The sequence below is a fragment of the Corvus moneduloides genome, chromosome 4, assembly GCF_009650955.1.
Source record: "Corvus moneduloides isolate bCorMon1 chromosome 4, bCorMon1.pri, whole genome shotgun sequence".
Lineage (NCBI taxonomy): Eukaryota > Metazoa > Chordata > Aves > Passeriformes > Corvidae > Corvus > Corvus moneduloides.
The window spans coordinates 39,156,584-39,179,239 of record NC_045479.1 but is presented as its reverse complement, the minus strand read 5'-3'; the positions used below and the strand labels follow the sequence as shown (position 1 = coordinate 39,179,239).

Sequence of the window (22,656 nt, the reverse complement as noted above, 5' to 3'; positions counted from 1 at the left end):
CATGCTGTCAATAGTAAAGAAAGTTGAGACCTAATCTTTTCCCGTTTGTAGATTTGTGTCTGGAAGGAGGAATAAGACTAGACCTTGCAAAATTACTTTAAAAACTGTTAATAATTTGACTACATGCACACTTTCCCATAACGTAACTCATTTTATCTAGTATGTTGAGCTGAATTCAAGATAACAAGGTTAACCTGAATGAAAGTGCAGTAGTATGCAACAGTTCTGTAACAGACTCACTCAACTATACAGTCCAACCAAAATGCACTTCTGTTGCCTGCTCCCAAGATACGCTGGAGCTGCTTTTGGCTGACAGATTAACTTTTGCCAGAGAGTCAGCAGGGGTACTCCTGAAACAGTACTGCGCTCTTAATCTTATTTTGCCTGGAATCCAAATCATTTTGTCTCTTACAGTGATTTGCTACAAGGCCAGCGTAGGCAAAAATAGCATTAGTTACAACGTTCTTACTGAAGCAGAAGACTTACATGTCCTGCCAGTTGCTGTCCGATCAGTGAACAGTTCACCACTGATTGTGCGGGCAGTAACCTGATAAAGACGTCCTGGAGTTAGCTTGTCAAACTGAGCCTCCGTGACTGGTGGCTGCACAGTTTTGACTTCTTTAACTGATCCAAGATGAGACAAAGTGATATTATAGAAATTGAGGTTTCCCAAAGGTCTTCTCCACTTAACTTTTAAAGCATCTAAGCTGCCATCATTAGTCACCATCAAATCTAAGACTTCGGCTGGGGCTAAAAAAAGAAAATAAGAAAGACAATAAAGTATATCTACCACAAAACATATAAGACCTGCTGCCTCCCAAACTCCCACAGTAAACTTTTGATTTTGAATAGTTATATGAGATGGAGTATGAATGATTTTGCCTGAACAGTGAAAGGGCAAAGTCTGGTCACAGTGAAACTGAATCCTGCCCTGTGTAAGACATTGCACTTCTGAGAATGACATGTCTTATGATGCCCACTCCTTTTTCATGGAACAGAAAATCTTTTAGCCATGTCTGCACGCACATCCATCATTTTGACCATAAACCAGATCATGCACGTGCTCCTAAGGACAAGAGATGCCTGCTACATTTTGGTAAGCATTACAGCATTACTGCAGCTATGCCTGATTTACAGCAATGTAGAAGGGATTTGAGTAAGATTCCTTTACTCGAACACTCCACCAAAAGAAAAGCATAGCCAGCTCCAATATCTTAATTTCACAGGCCTGAGGCGCAGGAGGTACTGAAATGGAGGACCATGCTGCAAGCCATATGGAATGCTTTTACACTCTAAGAATACCTGTGAGATTTAAAATCTTTGCACCCCACAACAGAAAGAAATAAAAATTTCTGAAGAAATAAAATTAAATTAGTAAAATGCCCAGAACAGCCCAGGTGTCAATAGCAGTCATCTGTGCATCCTAGACATGACAATATTTTCACTTAATATTAAACTGTTTACATGATAAGATTTCTGTAGAAGAAATTGCATCTTACTCTTCCCAGAAATTAAAGAGAGCGAAGGCATGACCCTTTTCTGCCTATGTAAGTGTTTTAACCATTGGACTCTGGCAGGATGTTATCTTATCTTTATCTGTGTGACCACAGAAATCCATCCTGAAAAATATTCCTGAAAAAAATGTAATTTCTAAAACTCTAGTTCTGTCAATCAATATTTTTTTGTGAAAAGGAAAAAAATCCCAACAATCCACAAAAACCCATATCAAAGCAACCAACTAGGCAAACAAAAACTCCAAATAACCCTAACCACCAACATTTAAAGTTCTTAACCTGCTTTACATTTTTTCCCACTTCCCTTTCTGACTTTTTCCACTTTCCTTTTAGCCCATAACTTTGTTGCAGTGGTAACTTATGGAATTAAATAAGTTTATGGTGTCTCTAACTTGGACTATGAATCACTTATTATTCTGAAATATGTCCTATAATGCTATTAGGTTATGGCCTTAGGTTCTTGCTCTGTTGTGATGAATTCTGAAATCATACCTGTCCTGACTGTTTGAAAACTGCTGCTCTCCAATCCTGAAGCCTGAGTTATGATAGAGAGGTTATACAGGTGGCCTGCTGTAAGTCCTGAAAAAGTGTAGGTGGTCAGAGAACCTTCCTGGTGAATCTCATGAACTGGTACATGATTATCCAGTAACAGCAGCCTGTAACGATCCACATGCCCAGAGCCAGGAGACCACGAAACGTGGATAGTGTCTGTCTTGATGCTGACCTGAATATTTTTCACAGGAGATGGAACTGTTGATATAAAAAGAACACATGCTTAAGGCCTAATGGTTATCTCCATGATTTCAGCAATTTTGAATAGATTTACTCTTGGAATATGTTGGGTTTCTTTACGGTTACTGAAAACCCAATGCCAAATACACAATAACAATGAGACCCCATTCTTAGCAAACAAGTTTTTGTGTCAGTCAGAGATTCATATTTCATTTCTACTTATAATCAATAGATACTTACATAAATATATATACATATATTGCCAGGTAGAAGAATTATATCTATTTGCTAGTTTCAAAACGCACATCTGAAGAATACTGTAACTACAGGAAAAGAAGTCCTACCAGTAGATCCACTTATGTGAAGTTCAGGGGTAGTCTTATTTCCAGCAACTGCACTGAGGACAATGTTGTATTTATTCCCAGGAATGAGACTGGAAAATGTATTTTCTGGTTTTGAAATGCTTCCTTGTACAGAGACTTCTTGTATCTTTTTATTATTATGATCAAATAATACTAGGTTATACATGTCCACCTTTCCTGATGAAGGATCCCATTGAACCTGCAAGCTTGTGAGTGTAGTTTTCTCCTTATTAATTTCCAAACGAGATGGTGGCAAGGGATCTGCAGTTAGGAAAAAAAAACAAAACAGAGAAGATAAGCCATTTCTTGATTTGGGATTGCCTGAAATTTTACGCAGCAGCACAAAAATTCTTCTGAAACTCTCCCTTTACCATCATCATGCAGCCAATACTTTCAAAAAGCTTTTTCTTTCTATTTAAAGACACCATACACTGAAGCCAGTCTACAAGAGAGTCCTGCAGAATTCAGAAGTATTACTTTAATATATTTGTACATGCTCACTCACACAGACATGCACATAGCAAAACACTTCCACTGTGGATGTATATTGCAATCCTGGAAATCTGCTGATAGTAAAGCTGTAACAACTTTAATAAGAAACAGCAAACATGGAAACCCAGCAAATTTTACTCAGTGTAATGTAGCTTTATAGATGGCAGCAACAGCTTTCACTTCCTAGCACTCACCCTACACTTTATTACTAATGGGCATGAGCATTTATACAGTTTTAAGGGAAACAATCTTTTGTTTTTAGTATTAGCTTCAATGACTTGAAACAGATTCTGATAGAATATGCTTCTGCTCTGTTGCAGTACTGTTCATATAAATTTAAAAACCCCTGAACAGTACATCGGATAAACCTTCAGGAACTAATATTGGAATTACTTCTCTGAAACTCTCAACATTCATTATGTTGTTTATTAAGAGGATCTCCAGTAAAATCACCTGTGAAATAAGATCCCGTCTAAAGGGAAGGCAAACTGACTAAACCAAAAGAATCTGGTTGCTTTTTTTCTCCAGGTGTATTTCATCACTCACAAGATTTCATGCAAACCACACAAATGTATTACATGTTGATGTACTAAGGTATTGACATTTATGTCTTCCAATAAGGTTAAGCAAATTCTTATTGAGAAGGTATCGTGAAACAACCCAAAGCAGCGAAATCAAGCCTTCACAAGTTGGGACGTTAAAGCTTCCCAATAATTTAGGAATAAATTTGCCTACCACACGAGTACACTCTGTGCTACTCTTTCCTAGCATCAGACCAGAAGTGTAAGGTGCATCCAGGCTGAGAACTGTGGTCTCTCTATGAACAGCACCTCAAACACAGAAGAAAAAGACTGTTTTTCCAATGCAGTCATTGCTGCTTGGTTCCCTGAACAAAGGAGATGAAAAAGTGTCAGATCACACAACTAAAAAATGCAATGTAAAGGCTGAAAGGGTGAAGTTGAACCTACCCCTCCCCTATAAATACATAGGTAGGAGGGCCTAGGAGCCTTTAAGCTGCTTTTTCTTCAAAGTCTGGGTGGTGTAGAAGGTTTAATCACTTCCTACAGAGCTCTGCTGAGAACAGAGTAGTCCAGGTTTTGGTGGTATATTTTGTTAATCAAGTATATTAGGAATTCAAGGAGGCAGCTCCTTCCTTGGAAACATTCAAAAACTAACTGGGCATGGTCCTGGGCAACCAGATCCAGGTGGTCCTGCTTGAGCAGGGCTCTTGGACCATATGACCTGCAGAGGTCCCCTCCAACCTCAACCTTTCTGGGACTCTGAAAAATACTGTGTCCCTTTGAACACATGTCTCTGCTTAAATTCAAATTCTTGCTTTGGACCACAGAGATGTTAGTTAGTTAGAAAAAGATGAAATTCAAACAAATTGATTAACAAAATCAATCAATAAAATTAACTATCTTTTCTTGAACGTTTTCTTAAAGGCCAAACTAAGTCTGCTAAAATCTGAAAAAGAAAAAAAGAATTAAAAATCAACTCAAAGACCAAGCGCATCAAACTACAGGCCAAATAGTTAAAACTTCACCCAGTTACAGCAATTGAAACAGGAGGTTTTAATGAAAAGTGTCAGGAAATCTTAACAATAGGCTGCACTACCAGCTCCACCTATAATATATACTAAGTCGCTAAAGACTATTATGTTGGCAAAAGGGAATAGTGGGGGTATAATCTTGTTCCTTGAAGGCGATTGTTCTAATCTGAAAGGTCAGACTTTGGAAGTCAGAAATAAATTCCAGCACTATATATGGTCAGATGCACAGCCAGATGAAAAAGTTTTAATTTGACTGACATTGAGAGAACAGTCATGATAACTGTCAAGAAGTTTAACCCTCTTTCTGACTAAGTTAGGATAACGTTGACTGTTCTTTAGTCCTGTAAAAGTAATCACCATTGTCATCTGTACTATTTGCCAAATTTGACAAAAGAAGATATCTGCATTTTTAGAAGCATTTATACGTCCTGGGTAATCTGTCTTCTAAAGTGCACGAGCAAAGAAGAAAGTTGCGTGCCTAGAAGGTGAAGTTCAGAAATTCAGACTTTATCTAATCTATCTGGTCCAGAAAACAAAACACTCAGTGCTTTGTACATCCGCTAGAACAAAGGAACAATGAGACTGGGAAGTGCCTGGGCTGAAAGAGCCCTGGATGGAAACAAACACTTAAAAAACCATTTACATTGTTATACAAGTCTCTGTTGGCAACGATACAACACTGATAGATCACAGAAATAAAATATTTTCATTAAGATATTTTTATACCATTTGACACTATATGAATTAATATCTCCTGGTCTACAAAGGCATCTTGCAGAAGACTTAATGGTCTTTGAATTATATTGCAACTCCATTTTCACTTTTTGGGAAGAGGATATGGTTTGGGTGCACAGCTGCTGCAGATCCAAATTATAGATATGGCTATGTCAAACTCCAGTGACAGCCTGTAAGCACAGAAACACATCTGCCTTATGCAGGAGAAAAAAAAAAACTGGGAGATTTGAGCCCAGGACTTAGTAACGGGGAATTCCTGCCAGTCTCAGTCATCTTCCTACAATATTATCCATCGTTTTTCTAGTTTTCCCTCTTCATAAAACAGTAACCTACTTATAAGGACTTTTCTGAAGATTAAGCAAAGAGGGTTGATTTCGTTGTCTTTATTAAGTACAAATACCTATTTCTTTGGGATGATAATCAACTTAGAAAATCTTTAAAACATGGTTATTTATTTTCTTCTTGGACTCTGCCTTTGAAATGATGATCATAATCATTACATGATTACAGATGATAAGATTATACAGCCTATAGTTAGAGCCATGTCACATGTTGCTCCTACAGATGGCTAATAAATCAAATTTGTCCCAAATAATTCGAAATTTACAGGATTGAACATACGGCCAAGGCATGCTTCTGGCATTTAGAGAGTTACATATCACAATGAAAAAGCACTCTTAACAGTCTGTGTCTTCAAAGATAAAATTCTATCTTCTTTTCATTCGAATATTTAATGGATTTTCTAACAAAAAAATTATTTACCTGTTAGTTATCTCTGTACAGGAGGCTTGGATTAAGCAGTAACATAATATAACACTGCAATATTTTTGTAGAAAACAATTTTGTAAGTGGCATTTATAAGTCTATTTTAGAAGACAAAGTTGAAAGTGGGGGAATTGCCAAATTGTTTTTCATGGCTCTCTAGACCAGTATTTCAATTCTGAATTTCAATTCAGAATTGAAATTTATAAATTTAACTGTAATTTTAATACTACTGTTTTTAACTAGACCTAGTCATTCACTAAAATACAGTTATACTGGTACACAGACATGTGGAGATTTGAGAACTTAAAATATATTTTACCTGAAATCAGGAAAGACAAAACCCTACCATCTTCTGCCACACATCAGTTCTCAATCATAGAAATAGTTTTACTGAGAACAACAAAAAATATAACATGAAAGGACTGGAAGGTGTGTATCCCAGCTTTAAAACGTCAGCAGCATGCAGACTAGTTGTATGGTTTTGTGTGCTGTTTCATGTACATATATATACTAAAAAAGCCCAACAAATTGTAAATATTATTATGAAGCAAATATGCAGACTTGTGCCTTCTAACATCTGTAATCTCAATTTTGCAGTGGAAAATTTAGAGCTGATAAAGGGAATTATCAGTTTTTTCTTTCTTTCCTATTCTACCAAAATAGCACAAATGTCCCCACTGTGTGTGTTTGCATGTCTATATACACATGGCTTATAAAGTGCATATGTGACTGTATTTTCCATCACTTTGGATGACCTATTTTAGATCTGCTCTACAGGATTAAATACCTGCTGTTTTAAATTGACAACCCACAGATCAAAATTTCTTGAGTAAAGACAGTCACTTTAGAGGACTAGTGTGGATTATTGTACCACTATTTCACACATTATTAGACTTCAAATCTGTGTATCCACAAGTGAAATAGAAGCTGCTTCTCTCCGCAAAGATTCACAAGGGTGAATCTGGTGTTACTTGAGAGTTTATGGAATCTTTGCAGGCGGCACAATTATTCTATCAGAATATCAAACTTGCACACAACATAGATTATGATTTTAATGTGACATTATATACTCAAAAGGCCAGTTTGGTCCTCTCCAAGCTTTTGCATTACCACTGCAACTATGGCATGCATTATTCATTGCTGTCACCACGAGTCCCTAGTCAGAAAAGATTACACTCAAAATTTAACCAAATATTTTGGATTTTATGTGCTTAGCTACTCAAGTACTTTGTGTAAGAAACCTGATGAAAACTTAACTCAGAACTGGCATGTGAAATTTTTAACAGGATTGAATATGAGCAAAAGCTAGTTTCTGAACTAGGTATATAAACAAACCTGCAATTTTCTCGCACTTTCTCACGTGTATATTTTGTATCAAGATGATACAGATGTTCAAACCTCATTTTGCAAAAATGAAACACATGAGATAGGATTCTGTTCACTTCAACCAACTACACTTCAGCTTTCTAGTCTAACCTAGCCTCCTTCAATAGCCAGTGTAGAAAGCTGAGTACTTTCAACAGACAGCTTAGCCCATCTTCCTTAGAGCAAGAGCTCAGGAAGGGAACCTCACTGAGTACTAAGGTCAGACACTGTGGTTTCAGATGGCCCACAATAGCTCAGTTCCACTACCGTTGAAATAGGTGGAAATTTTGTTTACTATATGGCTGAAAAGACTGCTTATACCTCCATATTCACAGGACAATTTCCAGCAACGGATGCCTATGGACACTCCGGCTCAGTAGAGAGTAAACTAAAACTACTGTCATCAAATTACAAAGGAACAGGTGAAAGAGAGCTTCCATGAAACTGGTTTAAAATGCTGCCCCTGGTGGAAACATAAGAGGAATAATCCTCCCTCATCCTGCATTGAAAAGCTTAGTATGGACAATACAACATGGGTTGCTCACAAGCATAATAAATCCTGTACATTCTTTAGAAACAAAAATGACAAATTTTGGAGCTAATTGTGTGTTTTGAACACCATCAAGCAACTCAGCTCAAGGAAAGCAAGGAACCACAGAGCAATCTGAGTAGCTCTCTGCAGGAAACATTCATGGTTCCTCTATTCTTATTTCATGTTTTTGACTGATCTCTGCTATCCAAAATCCAAATGTAAACCTCAGTTCAACTGTGGTATACCAATTTTCAGTATTTCAACTTAAACTTTAATCAGACTTTTCACTTTGATGTCAGCTACATAACATGACTCTAATGATCAGCTGCTTCCAATCACTTTCATCTTACAGCCTTGAAAAATCTATTTAGTGATAAAAAAGTCATAAATGGCATGTACAAGCTTCTGCGTTATTGGTTATGCATTAATCAAAATGTGCTCTAAAGTGGTATCTTCTCTACTTCTATGCAAGTGTTCAATAATAGAACTTTACTATACAGAAATGACGGTGATTTATACCTGTCTCTCTGATAATGGTCGATCTATTCTTTCAATTTTCACACTACAAGTCATCAATATCAATATTAAAAACAATCAGCATGATGCACGACAAATTTAAATCACTGTCTGCATAGAAACTATTACTCATTTTTACCAACTGACATGACTTGTGCTTCATGTATAGCTATCACACCAGCAGACTTGTCAATGGATTTTTTTAACTTGAGCTACCACAGCAAATAATGGAGAGTATTTAGTGCATTTGTCTGGTTAACGCAGGAAAAAGGTTCTGACGGAAAGTGACAACTCTGAACAGGTAATTGTGAAGTATTTGGCTGCTGTAATCTTCAATACTAACATTAAGTACCTCTCCAAAACTAATACCTTAGGAGCAAATCAGAAAGGCATTTAATGATGGACCTTATTTAAGACATCTTTGGTTTGGGTCTTGAACTACTACCTTTAAGAGGTTGAATAATATTCTATTTTATCATCTTCAAAAAAGCACAAATACAGGCAGAAAGAGGCCAGTTGTGTCACTGCAGCTGTTGTCTGTTCTTCGATGTCGTCCATTGCTTCACAGCTGAATTGTTCACATGCCCACACAAGCACGAATGCAGAAAAAGGGCTTTCCTTGGCAGTCCTCTGTCAGGCTGCTGGACCATTTGTAGAGCCAGTCATGGATGTGACACTGTAAGTGCTCTGCACACAACTGTGTATCATAACACCTCACTGGTGATATCCAAGGAAAACATATAAGAAGGAAGTTTCAGCTTTACTTTCTGACTTTTAGACTCTGGTTAGGCAGAATAAATGGGCTGAAATGGGCTGAAACAGTAAGTTACCCTTGAAGAAGATTTACCTGTTATGAAATAGACTGTATTTTAAACACAGTAAATAAACTGTCAGTTGAGGAACTATGACAACAATATGCTTGTATGAGCACAAAAGATATTATGGGCTACTACTACATAAAACATTTTTCTGACCTAATGTCCTCAAAGCACCTTCTTCTTTCAAGTCTGCTGGGTTAACTGACGGTAGTAGTTACTTCTGGCAGCGGGCAAAAGAGAACTCAAGTGCAGGGCTGCTAGTTCAGCAAACACTGTCCACTGTAAAGGTATCGCCCTCCTCCTCTTGGAGCCGGCCGAAGCAAGGGGAGAGAAAGGAAAAGCCCGGCATCCCTCCCCGCGCACCTGCCGTGCCCGCGCCCTTACCTGTCTGCACGGAGATGTTGAGAGGCTCCCCGCCGGCGAGCGGCTCGATGCGCAGGTGGTACCAGGTGCCGGCCTCCAGGCCCCGCAGGGTGCAGCCGTAGGTGCCGTTCCCCTGGGGGGAAGGCTGGCAGCCGGCCGCCTCCCCGTCCTCGGAGCGCCCGCTCAGGCTGAAGTTGCAGGCGCGGCCCGCGGCGCCCCAGCGCAGCCGAACGCTCTGCCCGGCGACGCTCCGCTCCGTCAGGTTGGCGCTGCATCCCGCCGCCTGCCCCGGCGCGGCCTGCGGAGAGCGGGGAGAGCTCTGAGAGACCCGCCGGTGCCCCAGGATCAGCCCCCGGCCCCATCCCCGCGCTGTGCCGGTGCGGAGCGAACCTGCCTGTGTCCCCCAGGCTCGCCTGCGACCTGCGAGGGACGACCCTGCACCGCCCGCCTCCTCCCGGCCGCTCACCTTGGTCAGGGCCAGCGCCGTCCACAGGGCGAATCCCGCTCCATAGCTCAGCATCGCCGACAGTTTTTAACCCCAAAAACCCTCGCGGGGAGGAGAAAAGGGGAAGGGACGGCGGGGTTGGGGTAGGGGGATCCGAAGAAGCGAAGTGACGGCGGCGGGCCCCGGGGGCCCCCGCTCCCCGCCGGGCTCCGAGCCCTGTGCCGGGCCGCCCGCCTGCTGCATGCGCTCGGGGCTGCCCCGGCCGCCGAGCCACCTCCCTGACACCGGCGTGGGGTGGGGGGGCTGCCCGCCCGCGGCTGAGGAGGAGCGGAGGAGGCGGGGGAGGCGGCCGCCGCTTCCCACGCTGCCATTCTGACCCGGGCTGACTCTCCCGAAGCCCTTCCCGCCGACTTCCGCAATCAAGAGGCGATTTCCTCGCGTCTCGCTGCGGGGGGCGAAGCCCGGCGATTCGGGACCTGCCGCCCACCGGGCAGGCAACCGGCCCCGGGGTGCCGCCCCTCTCTCCTTAAGGATCCCACGTTCCTCCCTGCTCCTCTCCCACCCCACCTCCCTTCCTTCCTCGCCGTTTCCTCCTCATGTCGGTTTTCCCCTGGGTCTTGTCTTCCCAAGCGTTCCTCCCGGCGCACGGGGCCCCTCAGCGGTGCCGCTGTTGGGGCGCGGCACTATTGTCTCACCTCACTTGGCGCTGCCTTGCCTTGTCTCGTGGTTGCATCGACTCACAATGTCTTCTTGCCTCTGCCCCACCTCCCAGCTGCCTTGTCTCATGCTGGTCTTGCCTTATTCCCACCTTGCCTCTTGCCTGCCTCACCTCACGGCTGCCTTGCCTCGTGTGGCTCCTTCTCCTCCTGCCTGCAACTCCTCTTGGCCACCTCGCCTTTCACTTGCTTTACTCCATGGCCACCTTACCTTGCATACCTGCTCTCCTCACACCTGCCACCCTTCACAGCCATCCCACCTCCTCTTGGCCTCAGCTATGACAAACCCACCACTCCAGCTCTCGCATCCCAAACTCTGATGTTTTTAAGGGTTAACCATAGACCACCAAGGCCTCCATTCTCTCCCTGGTCATGTGGCACTGCAACCAGAGGCCTTGTGTCCAGGAGAGCCCAGCAGAGCCCAACACTGAGCTCCTGCCTGCAGCAGCAGAGTCTGTCTGTGAGCGGCCAAGCCATCTCCGTTTTCTGTTTCAACTCATGTCCTCGAAACAATTCCTTCCCACATCCCCTGAAAAACTCCCAAGCTAAAATTACACACACCATGGAAAGCAAGAAAGTCTCCCTGTTTCCAGACTGCACCAATAAAGCTGTGTGCAACTCCGAGATTGGTACAGCCAAAATGAGAGTTTTCCATTTCTGTTATGCATGCCCGTTTCCTTCTTGTTTAACTATCAGCCTCTGAAAACTCGCATATAAGTGTGTACGTGGGGTGACAGAGAAGAAGTGTGGGCAGAAGCATTTTGCACCTTCAGATATTCAAATACACAATAGCAGCCATGGAGTGAATTTGGAGGTGCACAAAAGAGAAGGAAATGGACATTTACTTTCTTCATTGGGAATGGCATTTTTCTGCATACTTCTGTGTTGCATTATGCATGGAGGATTTTAACTTTTAAAAGCAGTACCTCAAGCAAATTCAAACACCATCTCTGTATCACTTTTGCCCTCTTTGAGTGAGAAAAAGGCTCTGGGTTTACAAACATTAGTCTGCCTTTTAGGGGGGCTGCTGCTCTAGAACTTTTCTGGGCACCAGCCTGTAAAACAAGATACAAATATGTGAAAAACTAGCTCTCCTTCTTCTGTTCTGAAATCAAAAGTCTGAGCACTCAAGGGTGTTACCTGCACCTACAGAAAACTTCATCTGTCCCATTGGAGCTCCATGCCTGGTCCTAGGGACATGGCACTGAAAGTGTTGTGCTGTACTTTGCAAAGCTGAGGATAATTAATAACTTTATGATCATTGCCTTAAGTGACAATATAAATCTGTGTTGGTTATTATGCCATTCTCAAGCCCATCACAGAAGATCTCCCTTGGAAGAGATGTTTTACATACTTCAGACAGAAGGAGGAACCAAGCCCCAAAGAGCTAGCACAGGAATAATCATACCATTGATGGGAAACACAAGGTGTGCTTCTTAGACCTAAACTGGGACTAAAATGACATAGATGTCTTGTAAGCATTTAAGATGAGTGTTTTACAGTGTGATTTCTTCTTTAGGTGATCATGCTTTTTGGACTTAACGGCATAAACCACACCAATACTTTTCTAGCACTGGAGAAGTGCAAATCTGAAGGCTTATTGGGATGTTTGGATTACTTCAAAACCCTCTCTGAAAATTAAAAAGTTCAGGGTAACCTGCTTTTTCTTGAAAAGTGGAGCTCACGTTAGAACAAGGATTTTTGAAAACATCCATGACCAGAACTTGCAGGGAAGATATAATTCAGATATTTAGATGGAAGTTATTTAAGCAGATGTAAAAAGTAAAAGGAAAAAAACCCCAACATAATCAACACTGCAAACATCAAATTCGGGAAAAAAAGTGGAACCTACCACAAGTGAAACTTAAAGACTTTTGGAAATAAATGCCTGTTTGTCTCTTCCAGATAGCATAAGATAATGTGTGGAGGAAAATGATGTTACTGCTTCTCAGAAGTGCTCATAATTTAGAAGTTCCTACTTTATTACTCTTATTCCTGCTATCATAAAATCTTTACTTTTTTGTATTAGTAGGAAGGTACTGGTTTATTACAGGTTTTGAGACTTCCTTCTGTATGTTATTCAGCAAAAGCTGCTACACAGGTAAGGTCTGACACAGACGCCTATGCCAGCACTGGAATAAAACTGGAGGGGTCCATCATTCACTGGTGGCAATATATTTATATAGAATAGCCAATATAATGCAAGTAATTATTTCCAGACTGGTAGTGAATAAATGGGCTTTTAGTAAATCAGCAGTCACACAGTCTTTAACACTTACTGATCTGTGTGGCAAGCCAAGAAACTAAACTGAAAAAAGAACTGGAAGTGAGTTTTGGGAGTTGCCGGACGTGTCTCTAATAGCAGGCTCCAAAGTCCCTTTCAGACACTTTCCCAAGGTTTCCTGATTTTTTTTTTTTTTAACACCAACCTCTCTGTCTCTCTAATCAAGAGGAAATGGGCTTTGCATAGCTTTTGTCATGGATTCAAAGTGCAAGCTGCAGTTTCACTTGAAATCCAAGGCAGCTCTAAACCAAACATTTTGTTCAATTGAAATGTCACTATTGTCCCCCCAAAATGGGTATGTGCACAGCCAAGTAACAACATGGCTTTACTTCTGCAAACAAGAGGCCCCAGCCTGGGCAAATGCAGTTCATAAGAGGTATTGTCTTCCTCACAACAATACTCAGCACTTAGTCTATGTGTTTTCAAAGTATCATATTAAATCTAGTTAATCCTTTAAAACATCCCCGAAGTTTGACAAAAAATGTTTTAACTCCACGCTAAAGACTGGGAAACAGAGATGGAGGCCAAAGATCTTAAATTTTTGTGTCTAAATTGGTATATCTAGATTCAAATGTCCAGAGCCAGTTGGAGGCTACAAGAGAAAGCTATTACTGATTTTTTTTCCCGTAGCTATGCTTAGATGGCTTATCCACAGAATTCTGGTATGAAAGTTTTGACGTAAGCAGCTTGCTCGGTGCAAATGATGTAATTCAGGAGGTGAAGTGGTGTAGAAACACCAGAGGCAGTAGCTTCTGTTCAAATGGTGCCATTTCTCTAGCTCTGGCAGGATTACGTAGCAGGAGTGCAGTAGGATTATGCAGTAGGAGTGCAGTTTGGGTAATACCTGATTTTATAGGACATTTCCATTTGGGAGGAGCCAGTATTCTGTGCAGGAGGTATGCAAATGAACGGAGGGCATGAGGAAATAAGCTCAGCCTGCCTGCACAAAGCCAGAAAGATCATATTTGAAAAGAACTGCATCAGTTATGGAACAGGGTGCAGTGCATCCATCCTTGGCTCAGTCCCTTGCCCTCAGCAGCATTAGAACAGCAGTATATAACCATCAAGTTTATGGACCCTGACACTCTGTCCACAGCCTTCCCAAACATAAAACACATTTCTTAGTCTTATCTACTCCAACATACATAGTAACAGTAGTAACTGAAACATGTCTGCCTGTCCCAATACACTGAATGTAGTGTGGTCTCCTGGAAGATAAGCCACAGGGAATTTAGGGATTTTCAGTTCTAAACCACTATGTGGTAATAGTGATACAGTGACCAATAATATCCTGCATGCTTTAGCTCTAACAGCCCATACACACTCTGCCAATGGTGATGCCAGATTTGCTCTCAGATTACTGAACTGGGTCTTGCAGTAAAGGAAGACTGGAAATTGATTTGGAGGTACTGAATGCCTGCCATTTTCTCCTTCTATGGCTGGGACCGGCAGCCCCATTACCCTCCTCTGCCAGGGTGGTTTGTGGTTGGACAGAGCAAAGACCAAGTGTCTGTACGTCTCCACTCTGCCTATCAGCCAGTAGATAAGCTGACCATGGCCAAGGCCAGGATTCCTTTCAAGGCCAGTTAAAGCATTTGGATTTCTCTTGCTTTGATCTGTAAACAATGTATGTAATTATCTGTAAATAAGGTCATTGCACACTGTAATTCTTAGCATGCCATTAGAGCTAGACCACCACATCATGCACCAAGCAATAACAGAGTCACTGCGACCAGATACCCAGGCTCCTGTGGGTCCTGCCACATCCAGGAGCTTTCCATTGCTTCTCACATACCCTGATTACTTCCCTTCAACTTTTCCCAGTGCAATGTGCACACCAGGATTGGGCTGTACAGAAGAGGCAGAATTTTTCTGCAGCTATGCTTCTAGCAAATGACATTGTCAGCATGAACATCAAAACAAAGCATCCCACCAAAAAAAGAACAAAGCTTAGTCCTGTAGCTATTTTTTTTAGGTTTTGGTTTGTTGTTTTTTTAAGCCCACAAAACATCCACTTGTAATAGCTATCAGGCTCCACAGAGTGGAGCAGGCTTAATAAAAATCAGTAATTCTTCTGTCTTACCTCTTCTGTAGTGCTAGAGTATGGAAGAGTCATTGGAATCCAGGCTTTCTCTGTTACTGCAGATTTCAAGTCGAAATAGAGGTTTTCAATGGGATTTTTACTGAAGTGTTCAGTCACTTTGCTGATGAACATCTCTGTGCTGCTCTTCAACACATTTTCAGGCCTAGAAGTAACAGCATTTGAAGAGGGGGATGTAGGTCTAGTAGTCCACACAGAAGTGTCTGCATCTTGTAGATCTAAGACAAACAAAGGAAAGTGATTAAAATCAGCTCTATATTTTTATAAACAATTCATTAGATTCAATAAATGTGGCTGATACAACTTCCAAGTAGTTTAAGTGCACCTATCAGTTCTACTTTTTTTGTTTGTTTGTTTTCAGTGTGAACATATGTTTTTGCATCAATACCAAAGCCTGCAAAACACAACCAGAAAAAAAATAATGTCCCTAAACATTCATACCATTAATTTTAAATATAGTCCATCAGTGATTCTGAAGTGAAGAGAAAGGTTGTACTTCGTCATTAAGGGCAAAATGTTTTCACTTGCAACTTTTTCACTTGCTTGTATCTATCAATGGCACACAGTATCAGCTTTATTGTCAACCCTCTCCCCTTGTTTCTACCTGCATGGGCCATATTGTCATCCGCCTTTTTTTGGTGTAAGTTTAATACATGGCTGTATTCAGTATAATTTTTCAAGATGATTTTTTCAAGATTTTTTTTTCTCAAGATACTTGTTCAAGATAAGTTGCATGTGCCCACATGAACGTTTCTCTTGCTCTCTAAAATCGGTCTTATGCAGACCCCATGCTAGTCCCTGACTGTTGCCTTCCCAAGGCTCAGCTAATGACCTATCACTTAACTGAAGTACCTGTAAATACAACAGCGGATTCGCTTTTTTAGTCACGTATCCTTCAGAGAAAGCCAAAGTTGCAATTAGAGCTCAGGAAAGATTTTACTACACATTTTTCCTCCACATTTTCATGGCTCTTCCTCCCCATTGGTATGTATTTAATATCCTTTCTTTGTGGCTGTGAGGGCAGGGTTCAAGCTGTGGTGGCCTCTACATCTGGTAGCATCACATTTCAGCTAAACTATTGGAATTACTCACTGGCCCCTTCTCACAAAAAGCTGCCCTGCCATTGCTGTAACACAGCTAGTGTGTATTGGCTCAATGCCCAAGACACTTTGTCTGTCCTTGAACTAGAGTCTCCAGCATGACAGAACCTTGTTTTGCTGCTGAGCCACTGGGCTGGTTGCCATTTATAACAATTTTAGCTCACAAATCTTTTAAAAACAAAGTAGTGAGTGGGTTAAATTGCAGCAGAAGCTTTCAAATCCAATTACTTGGTGTGCAATTATGATGTCTTAGCTGGCCAATGTGTGATTACCTCTTACCCAAAGGAGCAGTGGGTGAGCTTCTACGAAATCAACATTATCATTTTTTTTGTGTATGTGTAAATATATATGTTAACATGTTTATGTAAATAAATTTGCAGCACTCTCATTTGCACAGAAAAGTGATATTGTAAACCCTAGTAGGAGACATTTCCATGCAAGTGTTTCCTGTGCTTGACAGCACAGTGCATTCACCTGGTACATGGTTCTGGAACGTTTTGAAAAGTAGTGGTTTACTGGAATGGGTTGGTATCCAGAGTAGATGTTTTCCTTCCTTTTATCTAATTGTGCTTCTCTGGAAATAAAAAAAATTCCAAGTCTCCAGTAAATTACAAAAAAAGCTGATCGAATCTCTTTCCAAATCAAGGCAGTGAAAACAATACTACAGATCCAATTCTCTCTTACACTTGTGCAAAGGATTTCATCAAAACTTCAGGTCTGGTCCAACTCTGCACAATCATCTTCATGCTGCTGCCTTTGCAGAACCCCATGTGGAGAGCCTAAGGTGCAGAGTCTGCTGTGGTCCTGTGTCACATACCTTCATAGTTCCCACGAGAAGGACAGGAACCTTGTGCTCAAGCTGTCATCACCTGCTGCAACAAACTCGTTAGCTGGCACAAGTCCAGACTTAGTCTAGATTCCATGTCAGTCATTTTTCTTGGAGATGTCCTATTAGTTGTGGGTCTCTGAAAGTCTACAGTAACCAACTAGAAATCCTAGCCCCAAGGACTTGGAAAGAGCTCTATGCCTCTCAGATATCTCAGCAGGAAATAGAACTTACTGATAGAAAGACAACAAAAAAGGGTATGTCTGAGCAGTCAGCAATTGCTTAGGAGAAGAGGCCACTCAGTTGAGTTCCTAAATATACATTTACACACTCAACATGAAAACATGCTAAAAAAAAAAAAAAATCTTGGCTTAATTTACAGACAAATAGCAGTGATTCCAGCAGGAAGGCGTTTGCATTCCAGTGCAATTGTGTTTTAGGAAAGCTGCTCCTCCATAAAAGGGAAGCTGGTGCTGCCAGTGACATTTATGGGACTCAGCAGCCAGAGTAACAGGCATTCTTGGTGCAGGAGTGGAGGGGAGAGCTCGACTGTCCTGGAAGCAAAACACTTGGTCCTCAGAAAAGTTCCACCAGCCCAAGGAGGTCCCATGAACAAGCATTTGGTCACTGCATGACCCAACTCTTCTTGTTAAGCTTTGGGCTATTCTGGGTTTCCAGCTAAAGGATCTTTCCCAGAAAATGCCGGTTACAATCTGTTACCTGTAACCTATGGATGGAAGTGACTTGTATATAGCACTACACCATACTGGAACTTCAGATATATGTACCAGTACCTTCCATATATCCTACAGTGGACTGACTAATGTGGTTCATATCTGCACCACTTTAAGAAAGTCAGAATCCATGTTTATATTTTAAGTAAAACCACTATTGTGATCCTAGCATAAGAACCCTCACAGCCCTTCCTCAGCAGCAGGCACTTAAGAAACAAAACTGCATATTATAAGGCCTATGTAGCAGATTTCTACACAACTTGAGTTCCAATTTTTTTAAGCAGAAAAAAACTCACCTCCTCTGTGGACATTAGTAAAGTACACAGAAATCTCAACACTGGGATTTTTCATACGTGTTTAGCATTGTTCTAGCAGCCTCTTTGGAAATCAGTCATAAAATGTTTTTGGGAACAGAACAACAGCACTGACACTGATGTTGATCACTAGTGTCTGGATGATGTACAATGTGTGAACATAATATTGTAATCATCAGTAGCACACCCAGGAGAAATTATGATGTTCTGACTAAGTGCATATTTCATCCACGGGGTGTACTGCAAACCACATCCATCCACACAGCAGCAGGCTGCTTACAAGGAAGGGAATTCCACACTTTTGCATGTATGATTAGCAAAAGTGCTGATTAGCTGTCAAGAACTGAGAACCCTACAGTGGTGCCTTCAGCCTTAGCTGAGCTGGCACAGTGCAGCTTTCTGAAATAGCTCACATTGTACGGATCTGCCTACTCTATTAGAACACAGTTTCAGAAAACTAAGGCTGAACTGCTAGTGAAACATAATTGAATCAGATATCTAGTGTATAAGTTAAAAAATACTCTGTAAGACTGCATCTAACTCACTGCAAGACTTGAAACAATAAGGGATTGCTTTAAGATCTCTTTATGTGCAGGACAAGACGAATTATCTTTTTAGCTAACTATTTGTAACTAAAAAACTAATTCAGATTTCTGTTGTATGTAGGAGTATGACAGAAGAACAAAATCCACTAAATGTCCTTTCTTTCCCCTTCAATGTTGACTTTTAAAACCTCTAAAAAATCCATTCTGCTTGAAAATTTTTACCTTCTTTAGTTGAATGTTGTAGAAGTTAGTATCTCATTTGTATCTCATGTCAGAGAAATTGAATGTCTCAAACTCCAGTCTCATCCTGAGCTGCTCTTTTACTTCCCTGTTTTTGAAATGCTGAAGTAGCCACTTAAAGGTTCTTTCAGCATCAGTGGTAGCAATAGCCACTTAAAGGTTCTTTCAGCATCAGTGGTAGCAGAACACCCATATAACTATGATGATTACACCATTGCTGTACCAGCCCTATTTCTGACACTATGGGTAGTTCCAGCTCACCCTGAAGTGGATTTTTGGTCACTGGAAGGACATCTAGATTCCATTAACTCCATGGATCACACCTCTATGGAAGAGAGCTCAGAAACTTAGTAACTATGGAGACACTTAGGTCTTGGTTCAGTTGCCTAAACCTACTGGAATCTGAACTGCCCTAGGGCATCTCAGGCATCTGCCCAGGGCTCTCATAACACTTATGGGAGACATATGTCTTTCTGGGCTGGCAGTCAGAGATCAAGTGGAATATCCTGGAGCATCTCAACTGACAAAAAGCACTTGCTGAGATAAGTAAAATAATCACTTCCTTCAGACACCTACACCTAGAAGTTCAAACCCACTCCAGCTTCTACATGGAGGTCCACACAAAAGAGAGAATATAATAATGAAAAACACCAGCATAGTTGTTTGGAATTGGCATCTTTGTTGGCACTTCCAGGAGAAGATGAAATCATAAAGCAGGACTTCCCATCCTCCTGATTGCTCTGGGAAGCTGTGCCTACTGTTCCATTTTTTCCCCATGAAAGTAGCTGAGCTGGTTTTGTTCTATATTCTTTGTGCTGTGGCTCACTGAGACTTTGAAAATTTACAAAGCCCAAAGACCTAGGCTACACTGCAGATTTCTCCATTTCTTTTTAGAAAATCTAAACTCACATTTATCTTTGAGCTTCTGTCAATATGCTATTGGATTGTGTACAAGATCTCGTAACCATGTCCAAGGATCTGACATTGATGCCTCTCTTTGTCCAGATGGAGCTCAGCAAAAGTGGTCAGCCATGAAAGAAAGATTCAAATAATTTTTGATATTTCATGGGTTCACACAGATGTTAGCAAACTCTTATACTTACAAAACCCTATAAAATAACTTGGAGAGATTAAAATGAATTTCAGTGAATGTATTTTAGGAAAAATGTTTTGGGTCAACTTAAAGGCGGATTGAAAATATCTTTTATCACTGTTCTAATTTATCCTGAAGGAACTTGTAAAAGTTACACACACTAAAAATTCCAACCTGTACTGAACTTACGGATGGATTATTGCAGTATCTACAAACACTAAAGGTGTGGAAAGCTTAAAGCCTAAAGGTCTTTACATTATTTAAAAAATGGGTAAGAGTTGCTGCCTTTTCTGTGCTTCTGCCACCTTTCTTTGGTGCTTTTCCACCTTCCCAAGGGTCCCAAGAAGACGCATGTGCTTCCCTTTCCATGTTCTGCAGTTGCTACTGCTGCTTCAGTGGTTTAGAGCATGCTTGGAGTGTGCACTGCTCTGGTCTCTTCTGTGATCCATCTCAGCCACTGAAGCATCAGCAGTGGGATGTGAACTTAATTAGCTGAAGTTCTGATTATGAAGCAGCTAAACTGGAAGGGGGATAGAGGGAAGAGAGAAGCTCATGTGAAAGAAATTATCCTGGACAAGAACCAAGGGTAGAAATAGTGGAAGCAACAGTGTGAATGTCAGGTGGCCCATCAGACTTCAGCTCATACCTGGTATCTAGTATTTTGTCTATTTTAGGCTGCAAACAAGCAAGATATAGAAAGATGTTATAGTTGTTATTTGAATTTCTTGTCCAACATGTTTTATATCTTTGGAAATCCCATTATGGTTCTTCAGTGCTTGGCACACAACTGTAAGTGAATCCTCCACGAAATCAGCTACTCTTTTTGAATGTCTTGATATCCACAGCTCTAGGGTTGTCCTTACCATGTATGGTATAAGAGAAATGCAAGGAAGAGCATCATATTACAAAACAGTTCATGTCACCTTCTGTATCCAGACTGCTCTACAGCCCGTGTGGCAGTCTCTAGAGCTCAGTGTGTAACTGCAGCATACAGCTTGGCCTTGTGTCTCCTTATTTGAACTACTGTCTACTTAGTGAATAATTTTTGGTCAGCAGTGGTTTTGAGGTTTGTTGGTAATATTCAAGGTACCACATAGCATGCATCTGTTCTTAATTGGAAATTTTATTAAAATTAACCTACCTAGAACAAAAGAAGCTTGTAAGAATTGCTTATGCAGCTCAGGAGTGACATCAGTGTTAGTGTGTCAGCATTCATGGTGGACATTTGTTCTACAACTGTTATTTACATGCAACAGTCTTTGTTCTTTTCAGTCATCCCACCCTTCTACATCTTTACCTGCCCCATCTTTTCCTCCTGCCTGTTTCCATTCCTGTTCCTTCTCCTGGTTTCTGAGCTTAGAGAAGCTCTGAACCCAACAGCAGGCTGGTGAAAAGAAGGCTTTAGCACTACTGAGATTTTTTTCTTTCTCTGCCCAGAATGTCCTCAAGAATTTGGTGGGAAATGAAGTGTCACTTTCTCAAGGGATATTCATACCTTATGACTGTTCTTCATGTCAGCTGTTTCAGCTGGAGGCCAGATTCAAACATGAGTTTGTGTGAGAAGGACTGTTTGCTGCTAGATTTAGAATCATCTCTGAGTGAGCAGAGGTGGGATACATACCCAAACTGATCCTGATTTATACCAACAATCATTTAGGTCAGGACTGTTACAAAACATGTAAATCCAAACACATCTCAGATGGCTGATTTGAAATCCAAATCCAAGCTCAGACTTTCCCCAAGCTCAGAAAAATCGTGCTTGATATTTGAGTAAGGTCCAGAATAAAAGGTAGTTGCAGTTACTGGGTTTGGTGCTTGTACTCTATCTGGGATGATGTTTGGAATGCAATTCAGTGAGCTACTCCTATGCCAAAATATAACTATTTTTATGAGTACTGTGAAAACAGAGGATAAATTGTAGCAAAATACGGTGTTAGTCAGGAGTAGAAAAACCTACAGCCATTTCAGCTCCAAAGATTTTGCTCAATTTTTACTATCTTAGCTAAATATAGACCAAATATGTTATTCTAGGCTGATCCACTTCTGCTTATACTGAAAGCAGATAGATGTTTTGGAAGACTAATTTTACACATTCAGTATTGAAAATTTTGACATGCATATGGATGCCATGACCAGAATTGGGGGCATTAGATTTTGTTCTCATAGTACTTACTACTATTTGAAAAATTAATCTCTTTGCACTATTTCCACTTTATGAGCTTCTTATATTCCTAAAATACTTAGGTATTGAGGATTATAATGTTTTGTTGATTTGTCAGCAGACCTTCCCAGAGCTGTGAAAAATAAGGTAAGTAACACTCTTAGAAAGGATTGACAGGCCTGTCTATGGAGAAAATTTCAGGAAAATTAAGGTAAGTTAATTTAAGAAATGAGCACAGTAAATAGAGGAGAAGGTGCTTTAATATCCCATGACAATTGTCTTAGTGCTTATTGGTCTTAAATTGCTTCTCCTGTGAGGATGATTAAGAAAAGTATACAAGGTTACTTTAAC

At 40.9% G+C, this 22,656-nt stretch overlaps 1 protein-coding gene across 5 annotated transcripts in view; it reads right to left on the bottom strand.

Moving 5' to 3' along the window:
- The window catches only part of PTPRB (protein tyrosine phosphatase receptor type B), a 63,560-nt gene that overhangs the window by 37,861 nt on the left and 3,043 nt on the right, over positions 1-22,656 (bottom strand). For 4 of the 5 annotated variants that reach the window (XR_004239539.1, XM_032105315.1, XM_032105313.1 and 1 more), the window contains exons 3-7: positions 15,275-15,510; positions 9,768-10,044; positions 2,591-2,869; positions 2,007-2,264; positions 487-750 (exon numbers count right to left, since the gene is read on the bottom strand). Coding sequence is in view for 4 of the 5 variants with exons in the window: in XM_032105315.1 (XP_031961206.1) it covers positions 487-750; positions 2,007-2,264; positions 2,591-2,869; positions 9,768-10,044; positions 15,275-15,510 (1,314 nt within the window). In the remaining variant the exon portion in view is untranslated. Of the gene's footprint in view, positions 1-486; positions 751-2,006; positions 2,265-2,590; positions 2,870-9,767; positions 10,045-10,212; positions 10,584-15,274; positions 15,511-22,656 lie in introns of those variants that run through there. The other variant, XM_032105316.1, reaches the window with a different exon arrangement.